At 36.5% G+C, this 13,142-nt stretch overlaps 2 protein-coding genes and 1 pseudogene across 5 annotated transcripts; all 3 read left to right on the top strand.

The window, feature by feature from the left end:
- The first annotated feature begins 5,143 nt into the window (after positions 1 to 5,143).
- On the top strand, positions 5,144 to 8,314 carry LOC104749501 (MLO-like protein 5; annotated as a pseudogene). Its single transcript, XR_015585446.1, has 15 exons — positions 5,144 to 5,424; positions 5,514 to 5,571; positions 5,678 to 5,883; positions 5,966 to 6,082; positions 6,169 to 6,226; positions 6,322 to 6,410; positions 6,512 to 6,586; positions 6,673 to 6,761; positions 6,858 to 6,907; positions 6,994 to 7,034; positions 7,129 to 7,302; positions 7,393 to 7,428; positions 7,509 to 7,576; positions 7,672 to 7,732; positions 7,808 to 8,314. The product of XR_015585446.1 is annotated as an MLO-like protein 5 (transcript).
- Positions 8,140 to 11,954, top strand: LOC104749499 (pentatricopeptide repeat-containing protein At2g33680). 3 transcript variants are annotated; one of them, XM_010471141.3, is made up of 5 exons: positions 8,140 to 8,593; positions 8,817 to 8,866; positions 9,300 to 9,373; positions 9,463 to 9,524; positions 9,637 to 11,954. In XM_010471141.3, the coding sequence occupies exons 2-5, from the start codon at positions 8,842 to 8,844 to the stop codon at positions 11,846 to 11,848; spliced, it is 2,373 nt and encodes a 790-aa protein (XP_010469443.1). In that variant the 5' UTR covers positions 8,140 to 8,593; positions 8,817 to 8,841; the 3' UTR covers positions 11,849 to 11,954. The 3 variants fall into 3 exon arrangements, with proteins under 3 accessions (XP_010469443.1, XP_087349598.1, XP_019093162.1); XM_087493472.1 differs by having other exon boundaries at positions 8,182 to 8,487; XM_019237617.2 differs by lacking the exon at positions 8,140 to 8,593 and having other exon boundaries at positions 8,809 to 8,866.
- A 73-nt stretch (positions 11,955 to 12,027) lies between these two features.
- LOC104749498 (uncharacterized) lies at positions 12,028 to 12,559 on the top strand. Its single transcript, XM_010471140.3, has one exon. It carries the CDS (start codon positions 12,108 to 12,110, stop codon positions 12,321 to 12,323), a length of 216 nt encoding a protein of 71 aa, XP_010469442.1. The 5' UTR covers positions 12,028 to 12,107; the 3' UTR covers positions 12,324 to 12,559.
- The last annotated feature ends 583 nt before the right edge of the window (positions 12,560 to 13,142 follow it).

Below are 13,142 nucleotides of genomic sequence, written 5' to 3'. Positions count from 1 at the left end.
AGATCTATGTTCGACGCAAATCAACCGAGTTTTCCCTGTATAAGGGTTCCATACCACGAGCCGTGTGTTTTCTTCCGTAGTGGATAACAACAAACCCTCGCAGTGATGTATTTTATATGTAACTACATCATCATGATCGTTTAGGCTAATAAGTTTACCTCTAAGCTTTATAAATGGATCAGTGTTGTAGTGAATTCCATGGAGATTGACGCTTATTAGAAACAATCTATAATTTAGCAACTGCTGCTATATGGTTGTATTGAAATATTGTTACAATTTTTAAAATATAAACCTAAAAGAACATAAACAATGCCAAAGCCTTAAGACAATATCATCAGCTTACGCTCATCATAATCCACAACAGATAAACCATTTTGAATTATGAAAAATACTTTCCCATCTAATCAAACATCCAAAGAGTACTCCAAAAATTAAATATACTTATATACACATAGGCGTTTCCAACTAAATTCGTTAAATTGGTAAAGTAACCCTTGGACGAAATATAACTTTTAATTGTTGCAGGCTTTACAGCATGTTAAGTAGAAATGGTAACATTGTTCTATATCGAGCATCACTATATTTACGAAGAATAAAAATAGGAGTATTTTTACAAAATTTATTTTTATAAAGAAAGACAAAATATGATAACCTCATGGAAAATGTTCACAAAGGTTTTTTTCTGGCCTGTAAATCATTTTTTCTCTAAAAGATTTGCAGCTTTAATTTGTTGTTATTACTTCTGATTCATTGAAATTAAACAGTTGAAAATAAATAATTCATATTGAAACACTGATTCAATTACATACATGCCTCTCTGACTACTCTCCCTCCATGGTAAACTATCATCATGAAGAGCAGGGGAGTTAGATGAACCCATAATATTTATAATGTAACGAATCATAATAACCAACTATAGTTACAACACAAACAGATAAAATGGCTAAACATCTGTTAATTATTTCATATATTTTTTATTTGCTTTTAGTTATTTTATTATATCTTAGATTTGATCCTGTAGAACTGTCCTATACCATATAGGAATACAATATGATAATAAAGAAATCGAAATCATAACTCAAGCGGAGTAACGTTTTTCATTGAAATTGAAATTGAAATCGAAATCCTGTAGAACTGTCCCCATAAACTCCCCGTCCCTTGCAGCTGCTGCTTTACCAATGTGCTTCGATAAAGTGTTCCACGTTTTGCAAGTCAATCGGACTTCTCTCATCGATTTCACTGGAACCACTAGAGACTATCGCCTCTACCAATTCTCTTGGAAGATCCGACATCTCTGCTATTGTTTATTTTGTTTCAAGGATCGATAAAATAGAAAGTAGGGTTTAATTTCTTCTTATAACGTCTCAGGGACATAATTGATTTCTTTATGTTTTTTACTTTTTTTTTCTAGGAAAATACCGTATCTACAGTTTTACTTTTTTTTCCTGCTTGATATTTAAACATAGGAAGAGAAGAAGACTCCTTTATTTAAGTTACAAGGAAACATTCTTCAAATGAAGCATGCCTTCATCATGTGTGTGCTTCAAGTTGTCAAGGAACTTGTGTTCATCAAACAAAAAGACTTAATATGTATCCACGTGCAATGCTTAATACTATACCCAGTAGCTTATACTTAACAAAATGAATCACCCCATCTGGCATTTTCGTAGCCCCAAAAAGGCCAACCGTTTAAAATAATACTTGGCATAATTATATTTGCAACATTCTTGAATCCAATTTAATGAGCTCTAATCAAGCTTATTAACATGCTAACTGTTACAAGATTGCCACCCAATAAGAGCAATCCAGGGAACAATAAGCCAACTCTACCACCCGTGCGTTCGGCTAGTGGTTTAAGTGTAGGAGTTGGATCTTTGTGCTCTCTAGTTCGATTCCATGTGGGAGGGACGCTTTACATCATGTCATAAAGGCTCCGATTGGTAACACCATTTAAACGAGGCGGTTAAAAAATTTTCAGCGGTTGTAAAGAAGGTAGTTAGAAAGAAGGCAGTTAGAAAAGATGGAAGAAAAAAGTGGATAAATTAAAATGAGTGGTTAAATATAGTAAACAAGTTATTTATAACAAATAATATAAAATAAATTAAATTATGAAATCATTTTGAAAAAAAAATTCTATTTTTATAAATTCCTTTAGAAAATAATATATATGAATATTATTTTTAAAAATTTAAATAATTTTTTTAAAAATCCAACAACCTCGTTTGCAAACGAACCACCTTGTTTTTGGGGCGGTTGGCAACCGCCCGTTTTCCCCCTTCCAACCACTTTTTTCAACCATCTTTTCCAACCACCTACTCCAACCGCTTCTTCCAATCGCCATGTTGATTGGTAACCTTCAAGGCGGTTCGTTTGCAAATGAGGCGGTTGAAAGTTACCAATCAAACCCAAAATATTAACAAAGGCTGGTCCGGACAATGAGAGAAATTAAGGCCGAGGCCCGAACTCCTCCTAATTTTAAAAAAATATATATTAAAAATAAAAATAAATAAATAAGCCAGCTCTGTCCTGCGCATTGTGCAATGCTAACGCGCGCCCGGTGTTTGCTAGATTCCATTAGAAACCTCTTGTAGACCACCAACATCTTTATTTGCATTCGAGTTTTGTTTCTTCTCTCTCTTTGTTACTTTGCTTGGCAATGAGAGTTTTGTTAGTTTAGTGGTAGGAAAATAATGATAATATAAGAACAGACTTTTTAAAAAATGTATAATTAATTCATCGGAAAGTCATCAAAATAGCAAAAATAAATGGTGTCGCCACGAGAAAAAAACTGGTAGAGTGATGTTGCAGATCACTTGCCAGGTCTTAGAAAAGAGAATAAGTAGTGAATCGTGGATCTGCTAGTGAATCGTGGATCTGATTAGGTATATGACAAATATTATTGAAATAAAGTAGTTTTATTGAGTTGTCTTTCATAAGATTAAGGCATAAATACATATATATAGTGGTTAACTTTGACATATTGCTAAAGCAACATAATGTAAACTTTCCTACACATAAGGAAATAGCTTGCACAAGAAGTAATATAAAGATCTAGACTATTCTTCGGGTTGGGCTTCACTTCATTAACGTACTTTACTGTCCATATTACTTGGTCCGCATGATACACATCTTGCTTCCCTAATACTCTCCCGCACGACAAAGGTGTGACGCAAAAAGCAAACGCAAACTATGAAACCATAAAGCAGAACACCTATGTCGTAGATATTTTGTCGAGGATGGACAAATCATGTCAACAAAATCCTCAGGTTATAAACTTCAATCTTGAGAAGAGGGATGGAACTTCAGCTCGTCTTCAGTTTTGGTAAAAGAGAATAATAACATCCCATGGGCGCAACTCCTACAGCTCCACAAACAATTGTCCTTATCTAGGACAGTCCACAAATTGGACTAATAATAACATAAACATAAGCGTTCCAATAAACTCCCAACTCCCCTAATGGTTAAACCATAACCAAACTCCCCCATAATAAAGGAAACTAAAAGAAAATATAAGAAATATTCTAGACTCAAGAATAAATCCCATAAATATAAATAACTATTTGTGAAAACCCAAACCCTTAAAACATTAAAAAATCTCACCAATACTTGTGCTAAACCAACCCAAGAACTATGAATAAAACCAAAACGTTAACTTATAATAATAAAGAAATAATTATGAAACAATCATGTGGACGTCAAAGCATCATTTGCTTCACGGACATCATCTGTGTCGTCTCCCTCACCATCATCTTCAACGTCATCACCTTTCATGATCATTAGGATCACAAAGTTATCACAGCGGAATTTAGAAAACCTTTAGATTCACAAGATCGCCTGCTCTGATACCATGATAAATTCGGGCTTTAATATGGGCTTCTAACTCAAAACCAATTGGCAATGAGTGGAGAAGCTCTAACCTTTTTATATATTACTTAAATCCTTTACATATTTTCGATGTGGGATATATTACACTAACACCCCCTCTCACGCTCAGGCATGACCATCTGAAGCGTGAGCATATGTGGGAACAACATCCACGGGGTGGCCCAACAAGCAATCACAAATATTTGTCATGGCTCTGATACCATGACAAATATTATAGAAATAGAATAGTTTTATTGAGTTGTCTTTCATAAGATTAAGGCATACATATATATAGTGATTAGCTTTGACATATTGCTAAAGCAACATAATGTAAACTTTCCTACACACATAAGGAAATAGCTTGCACAAGAAGTAATATAAAGATCTAGACTATTCTTCAGGTTGGGCTTCACTTCGTTAACGGACTTTACCGTCCATATTACTTGATCCGCATGATACACATCTTGCTTCCCTAATAGTATATAAGGAGAGTTGATACAAAAGTGTATAAAATTTCAATCCCATCAGATCCAAGATGGTTGTGTAATTTTCCCGAGAACACTCTGGTTGTGTAATGCAAGAGTCAAAAGCACACATTGAACTTGGAACATAAGAGCACGCAGCCAAGAAACAACGTTCGTTGAATCTTTATTTCCATCAAAAACCACGACGCGGCTCTTCTCCTCGTCAACAAAGGAAACTCCCATTCAAAAAGTGGTCTCGTATTTCGACGCGGCTCTTCTCTCATTGATTTTACCGGAACCCTAGAGAATATCTCTATTTCCTTGGAAGATCCAACATCTTCTCCATTGTTTCTGCAGATCGATGTACATAGAAATTAGGGTTTCTTCTTATCTGGCGTTCTCAGTTTCTCAGAAAACGCATATTATGGTTATATCTAAATATATACTTAAGGTGAACTTATCAACAAAGTCGTTGCAGTATAGTGGTAAGTATTTCCGCCTGTCACCCGGGTTCGATCCCCCGCAACGGCGTTTTTTTGTTTTCATAATGTTTTTTTTTCTCCCTTTTTTTTTCTTTTCCTGATTAACTTTCTTTTCAAATTTCCCATAAATATTCATAATGTTTTTTTTTCTCCCTTTTTTTTTCTTTTCCTGATTAACTTTCTTTTCAAATTTCCCATAAATCCGCAAATTCGTTCATCTCCCGACATTTCCGATTCAAAACCATTAGAACTACAATGGAAAAAAACAGAGCAAATTCTCCAAAACAAGAAAAGAAAGAAACCCAAAAAAATATATTAAAAAAAACAAAAAAAAAAAACAGAAAATCGCCATCACCGTCTCCCGGAACGACGGAGATATCCCGCCGTTTCTTGGCCGTAAAATATTTGAAACTGATGATCGTAAAGAAAGCACATAAGACAAAGGTACATTAACAATTCCGTTTTAAAAAAATGGCTGGAGGAGGAGGTGGTAGCACTTCTGGAGAAGGCCCTAGAGAGCTCGATCAGACTCCGACATGGCCGTGTCCACTGTTTGTGGCGTTATCATCTTAATCTCTATCGTTCTAGAGCTCATGATCCACAAAATCGGAGAGGTATATAAAAAAACACAAATCTACCACAAAATATTCAAGACAATATGGTTTTATACATAATGATTCACCCATTGATCCTTTGTTTATAGGTTTTCACGGAAAGAAGGAAAAAAGCTTTGTACGAAGCTCTTCAAAAGATCAAGAACGGTACCAAACTCTAGAAAACCTTCGAAATTGTTTTTTTTTTTTTTTTTTTTTGTTTCCGTGCGTTGAAAGTTAAAACGTTTTGACTATTGTGTTCCTGATTTTGCAGAGCTAATGGTTTTAGGATTCATTTCTCTGCTACTAACATTTGGACAAAACTACATAGCGAGCTTGTGTGTTGCTTCAAGATACGGCCATGCGATGTCCTTTTGTGGTCCGTACGATGGTCCAAGTGGTGACTATAAGAAGCCAAAGAGTACCGAACACTTACAACGCCGTGTTTTAGCCGATGCTGCTCCAGCTGAGTGCAAAAAGGTTTAAAACTTCCTTTTCTTTTTGGCTTAATTAGACAAAATGGTTGAAATTGATGAAGAAAGACTGATTTAAATGTTTGCAGGGTTATGTGCCGCTTATATCACTCAATGCGTTGCATCAAGTGCATATCTTCATATTCTTCTTGGCTGTGTTTCATGTCATTTATAGTGCTATTACCATGATGCTTGGAAGAGCAAAGGTATATGATGTTTAAATTTAAGGCTGTTGCAGTGTGTATGTGCTTGTGAGATTTTGATTGTTTGGGTTGGAGTCATTATAATGCAGATTCGTGGATGGAAAGTATGGGAGGAAGAAGTCATACATGAACACGAAATGATGAATGGTTAGATCATTTGTGGTTATAGTCTCAGATGCCAATCACATTTATTAAAAACAGGAAAATCAATTTGTTTTTGCTTTGATGCATGTAATATACAGACCCTTCAAGATTTAGGCTAACACACGAGACATCATTTGTTAGAGAGCATGTCAATCCATGGGCCAAAAATAGATTCTCCTTCTACGTTGTAAGATTCTGTTTGTGTGCTTCTTTACAGTTTACTCCATCTCTTGTTTCTACTACCTATCTAGTAGCAAGAGAGAATTTCATTGTTACTCTTTTTTGTAGATGTGCTTCTTTCGTCAAATGCTGAGATCTGTCAGAAAATCTGATTATTTGACGATGCGTCATGGGTTCATAAGTGTAAGTTCCTTGAAATCATGCAAAACCAATCTTTAACTTCTCAAAAACTTGTTTGAGACTTGTTTCCAAAATCCTCTGTTACTTAGGTCCATTTGGCACCCGGGATGAAGTTTAATTTTCAAAAATATATCAAAAGGTCACTGGAAGACGACTTTAAGGTAGTCGTGGGAATAAGGTACCTCTTAACACTTGTTCTTTCTTACACTCACACTCATATTTCTTCATCGTTTTCTAATACAATACAATTTTACATATCATTCCGGTAATGCAGACCCGAGCTATGGGCCTTTGTTATGCTCTTTCTACTCTTTGATGTTCACGGTTAGTCTTTTTATATATTGTGTTATAATATTCTGTAACATATATACGGAGCTTAGAAATCTAATTGTTCTCGTATACTATTTTAGGGTGGTATGTTACTGCTGTGATCACCATGATTCCACCAGTTGTAAGTGACCAAATCCACCTTATCTCTCTTTTGCTTCCATTGAAAGAGCAATATAGAGAGGAGAAAAAACCAACTAATTGTGTTTGGTTTGAAGTTGACATTAGCTATAGGAACCAAGCTTCAGGCCATCATATCAGACATGGCGTTGGAGATTCAGGAGAGACACGCGGTGATACAAGGGATGCCACTTGTCAATGTCTCTGACCGGCATTTCTGGTTAAGTCGTCCTGCCTTAGTCCTCCATATCATCCACTTCATTCTCTTCCAGGTATAACTAATCGCCTCTTATAAAATGAAAAGATTGAAAAAAGTATGTATTTTTCTATGGTCTAATTAATCAGCTTACTTGATTGTTCAGAATGCCTTTGAGATCACCTACTTCTTCTGGATATGGGTAAACAAATACAACACACACCTCTCTTTACCCATTATGTATGTCTCCTTGTCTCACTAGCTCTCCTTCCATTGTTGCAGTATGAGTTCGGGTTACGGTCCTGTTTTCATCACCATTTCGCGCTCATAATCATACGTGTGGCTCTCGGGTGAGTACTAAATTCATCAACAACTTCCCACCTTCTTTCGTGAAATTTGGTTTTCTTGAGCTACAAGAATCTTTATTTGAGTTTGTAAAATGTAGGGTGGGAGTACAATTTCTATGCAGTTACATCACACTTCCTCTTTACGCTCTTGTTACTCAGGTATGTCAAAACGTTTATTCTTCATTGTAAATCACTCTAGAGATTTTAATTACTTGTTTTTTTTTTTTTTTTCAGATGGGATCAACGATGAAGCGATCAGTGTTTGATGAGCAAACATCAAAGGCGTTAAAGAATTGGCATAAGAATGCAAAGAAAAAGAGTGAAACGTCAGGTCAAATGCAGTCTCCAATGCCTAATCTCCGACCTAGAACCGTCGCCGATATAGAGTCTGCTCCGGCCAACATCACGGCTAGTGTTGATGTTAAGGAAGGAGATCAATCTCGTAAACCTGGTGACAATTTAAGCGGTCCCTAAACCGGTCAAAGACACTACTTTCACTTAACCGGCTTACTCAAATATAGGTTTAAAAAAAAAGTAAATCAATTGTTTATGTAAATGTTTGTTGTATGTGTTTTGTTACAATTAGTGCGATTTTGTACCATCTTATCAAAATGACACACTGCAAAAACATGAGCCATATTAGCTTATCGGCTCGGTTTTGGTAAATGGACAATACCGAAATCACCGACCAAACTGGTTTTGTTCAATTTTATTTCGGTTAAAATCAGCTTTTGTTTGTTCTATTGCACCAGTCAGTTTAAAACCTTGAATTTTAAAAATTACGCCCTAATTTTGTCATCTTCACAAGTCACAACGTAACCGTGGTTTCGAGTTTGTCGCCGTCGTCACCATTTCGCAGCCGTTGCTACTTTCTTCCCCTTCTACTAGTCATAAGTTGAGCTAAACCGAAGGAGGTTGGCATTGCTTTGTTCTTCTAAAAATATTTATTTCTGCATACAACATGTTCGATCAAATGCCTAAGAGATACCTGTCAAAGTAAAAGTACCGTTCTTTCTCTAGGTATGATTGCTTTCTTGTTAAAAATCTCTGGTTTGATATGTCTATCCGGAATTTTCCCAGTTTTCAGTTTTGCTTAATAGTTTTTGAAATATTGAAGTATCGAATCGTTCTGAAATATAAGTGCATTGTTGAGTAGTTTGAACTATCAATCAGAGATAGCAGTGTTAAGTAATTTGGAGTTGAGTTGAACTTGCACCACTAATGTTGGAATTCTTATGTTCAGACTGCCCCAAGAGGTGTTGAAATCGATGATCAAAGCTCCTGCCATGAAGGGTAAGTTGTGTTTACTTTTTATAACATCTGTCATGCATTTTTATTTGGAAATGAGTTCGGGCTATATCATTTAGGAGTTTCTAGAACTTACTGAATAAAGGCACAACTTTTCAAGGATTATCATTGCGGTGCTCAAAATGGCAATTTTGAAACTTAGGATATGATGTGGCGTTAGCAGAAGCATATGTGGATGTAGGAATGAAATTGGCATAGTTTAAGCAAATCATGTCTAAGAGATTTGAATCACTATTATTTATCTTTGTTTTTCTAAAAATTGCTGAAGTTTCTCACAAATGAACAAGGATGAATTCCAAAGTAGACTTTTTGGGTTTCGTGGGGCTGTATACTTCAGCGTTAGGCTATATGTGAGTGGTTTGTCATGCGCTCTAGAAGTACTTTTGTTTTTGAAGGCTGTTTCTTGTGTGATTGACAGCAATAAAGAAGAAAATTGAGAAAGATATTTATGGAGTTGGAAGTATTGGCCTTTTCACTGATTTAGACAGAGAGGTACATAAATACCTCTGTATCTGTATGTTTTATGAGATTTGGATTATCTTTTAGTACCATTTATATTGATTTTAATTCATAATGGTCAGAGTTTAGCAATTAGACAGAAACCTGGATTGGAAGAACACTCTGGTCTAGAACCAACGACTCGGTGAGTACTTTTCCTTTCCATTTCTTTGACACTTTTGTTCCTAGATTATGTTCACCTATTATTTAATACCTGATGATATGAATATTGCATTCCTTACTATCATCCTGTGCAGGGACAAACAATGTTCTATGACAGTCAAAGCAATGCATCCAAGTACCTTTCAAACAGAACTCAACTCGTTCACTCATACTTCCACGTTATTAAAAGAACTGACTCATCATTCACAGAAAAGGAACCTTGTGGCTGGACGTGCAGTTCATGCACAGATCATCAGAACGGGTACATCAACATGCACCCAGCATGCCAATGTCCTTGTCAATTTTTACGCTAAATGCGGACAATTACCCAAAGCTCACTCCATCTTCAACGCTATAATTTGCAAGGATGTTGTGTCCTGGAACAGTCTCATCACTGGATACTCTCAGAACGGTGGTACCTCCAGCTCCCACACTGTTATGCAGCTGTTTCGAAATATGAGAGCGCAAAATATACTGCCAAATGCTTATACCCTTGCCGGGATTTTTAAGGCTGAGTCGAGTCTTCAAAGTTGTACAGTTGGGAGGCAGGCTCACGCGCTTGTGGTCAAAATGTCAAGTTTTGGGGATATATATGTTGACACTTCTTTGGTGGGCATGTACTGTAAAGCGGGCTTAGTCCAAGATGGACTTAAAGTGTTTGCCTTGATGCCTGAAAGAAATACATATACGTGGTCTACTATGGTTTCTGGTTATGCTACAAGAGGACGTGTTGAAGAGGCAGTTAAAGTTTTCAATTTGTTTCTTAGAGAAAAGGAAGACGAAAGTGATAGTGACTATGTCTTCACTGCGGTTCTTAGCTCACTTGCTGAAACCGAATATGTAGGCCTCGGCAGGCAAATCCATTGCATCACAGTTAAAAATGGGTTGCTCGGGTTTGTAGCTTTGAGTAATGCACTTGTTACAATGTATTCAAAGTGCGAGAGCTTGACTGAGGCATGCAAGATGTTTGACTCGTCTGGTGACAGAAACTCGATTACATGGTCTGCAATGGTCACTGGTTATTCTCAGAATGGGGAATCACTTGAAGCAGTAAAGCTTTTCTCGAGAATGTTTTCTGCTGGAATCAAGCCCAGCGAATACACGATTGTTGGGGTTCTTAATGCATGCAGTGACATTTGCTATGTAGAAGAAGGGAAACAACTTCATTCTTTCTTGTTAAAATTGGGATATGAAAGACATTTATTTGCGACTACAGCTTTGGTTGACATGTATGGGAAAGGTGGTTGTCTAGCAGATGCCAGGAAAGGGTTTGATTGTCTACAAGAGCGTGATGTCGCTCTTTGGACATCGATTATAAGCGGGTATGTTCAAAACTCAGATAACGAAGAGGCTCTCGTTCTGTACCGTGGAATGAAGACACAAGGTATTATCCCAAACGAACCAACTATGGCAAGCATTCTAAAAGCTTGCTCCTCTCTAGCTACCTTGGAGCTCGGAAAGCAAGTACATGGCCACACAATCAAGCACGGGTTTGGGCTTGAAGTTCCAATTGGAAGCGCACTTTCTACAATGTACTCAAAGTGCGGGGTTTTAGAAGATGGGAACCTTGTCTTCAGAAGAACTCCCAATAAAGATGTTGTGTCTTGGAACGCAATGATCTCAGGCTTGTCCCATAACGGACAAGGAGACGAGGCTTTAGAACTGTTTGAGGAGATGTTAGTAGAAGGAACGGAACCAGACGATGTCACTTTCGTGAACATTATATCAGCGTGTAGCCATAAAGGGTTTGTAGAGAGAGGCTGGTCTTATTTCCATATGATGTCTGATCAGTACGGGATTGATCCAAAAGTAGACCACTATGCTTGTATGGTTGATCTGCTGAGCCGTGCAGGACAGCTCAAAGAGGCAAAAGAGTTCATTGAATCAGCTAGTATCGATCACGGTTTATGCCTTTGGCGGATACTATTAAGCGCATGTAAGAACCATGGGAATTGTGAGCTAGGAGCTTATGCAGGAGAGAAGCTCATCGCCCTTGGATCTAGAGAATCGTCAACGTATGTGCAATTGTCAGGCATTTACACGGCTTTAGGGCGGATGAGAGATGTGGAACGGATTTGGAAAGTCATGAAGGAAAACGGGGTGAACAAAGAAGTAGGTTGCAGTTGGATCGAGCTGAAGAATCAGTTCCATGTTTTTGTTGTAGGAGATACAATGCATCCGAGGATTGAAGAGACAAAGGATTTGGTTTGTTTGGTTAGTAGACAGATGCTGGAAGAAGGATTCATACATGTGTTGGATTTTTCTTATGATGAAGGAGCACAATTATGTAATTTTTTCATGGTATAACTTATAAATTTGGTTGTATTCTTTTACATTATAGGTTTTTAATTTTAGGTGTGAAAATGTATCAGTTATAATGTTGTTAATCAAATGAGAAAATTACCTAGTCAAAGACACTCCCTAGTTCTTTGGCTAATTTTGTGCAATTTCTTTGGACAAAGTTAATTCACGTCTTCCATAAGTAATTTACTCTTCTTTTTTTTGTCCAAAGATATTGTCTTCACAAAAGAAGGAACAAAAAAAGCTAACCTTAAATTCAAGAAATATGTCGAAGAGAGATGAGAAACAAGAGTTGCCACTAGAAACCAGTCCGTACACAAAGTATGAGGATATAGAAGATTACAAGAAGAACGCTTATGGGACTTCTGGTCACCAAGATGTTAAGCCTGGCCAAGGCGGCGGCACAACCGACGCACCGACCCTGTCCGGTAGTGGTGCTCCCTCCGCCATAGATTCCGCTAATCAACAAGCTAAGAAGTGAACCACTCATTATTCATAAACTTAATCAAATATCAAAACAAAACGTTTCTCTTTTTTTTTTTGAAAAAGGGTTGAAAATGTTTTTGTTTCTTCTATTTTCAATTAATGGAACTCTCCCATTGTGATTTTTTGACGCTTTGTAATAATTGACTTGTTTTTGTTTTTGTTTTGTCTCCTCTAATCCATGGTTAATTGGTTATGATCCAATCTAAATCAATAAATAGATGTTAAGTCTAAGAGTTTTTGGCCAACTTACAACATTAACACCCACGTTATATATATTCTCTTCTAAACAACAGAATTTGCTAACGAATTATATGCCAAAATTTGTAAAAAGAATGTTTGGTCAAGAATACTCTCATACGTCATTTCGTGACATATTGTTTAGCCCAAGTTGTGGTGATTGATAGAATTAGAAAATATAGAAATGTACTTAAAAAGTCAATTCCTTAACAACTATCAATTAACAAACATGTAATTTACTTTGTGTGGTAGATTCAACAAGAAGTTTCAAGAATTCACATTGGAAAACTTTACCCTCTCTCTCTCTAACCAAACATGTTTCATCAAACGGAGGCGAGGTGTAATGTTAGTCCTCTAATTAAAACTTATAATATTATAGACACAAAAAAACATACTATAAAGAAAGGTGATAATCTTGAAAAGAATCTTTAGAATAATGTACAAAGCTGAGTCATAACAACAAGTGTCTCCCCTAGCTTGCTAACAATGAACAAATCCCTAAGGGATAAGATATTAGCCCCAATATATATGATTTCCACTAGGGTAGACAAATAAAAATATCAACAATCATCAAAAT

Source organism: Camelina sativa, chromosome 16 (assembly GCF_030686135.1).
Source record: "Camelina sativa cultivar CO46 ecotype springtype chromosome 16, ASM3068613v1".
Classification (NCBI taxonomy): domain Eukaryota; kingdom Viridiplantae; phylum Streptophyta; class Magnoliopsida; order Brassicales; family Brassicaceae; genus Camelina; species Camelina sativa.
Note: the sequence above shows the minus strand (reverse complement) of the source record. Positions and strands in the feature narration are given on the sequence as shown.

Bases quoted from the DNA above. Each gene is read 5' to 3' on its own strand.
- LOC104749499 (XM_019237617.2), top strand. From the start codon at position 8,809: ATGTTCAGACTGCCCCAAGAGGTGTTGAAATCGATGATCAAAGCTCCT. The intron at 8,867-9,299 runs GTAAGTTGTGTT...TGTGATTGACAG, and splicing joins CAAAGCTCCTGCCATGAAGG to CAATAAAGAAGAAAATTGAG. The intron at 9,374-9,462 runs GTACATAAATAC...CATAATGGTCAG, and splicing joins TCACTGATTTAGACAGAGAG to AGTTTAGCAATTAGACAGAA.
- LOC104749498 (XM_010471140.3), top strand. From the start codon at position 12,108: ATGTCGAAGAGAGATGAGAAACAAGAGTTGCCACTAGAAACCAGTCCG.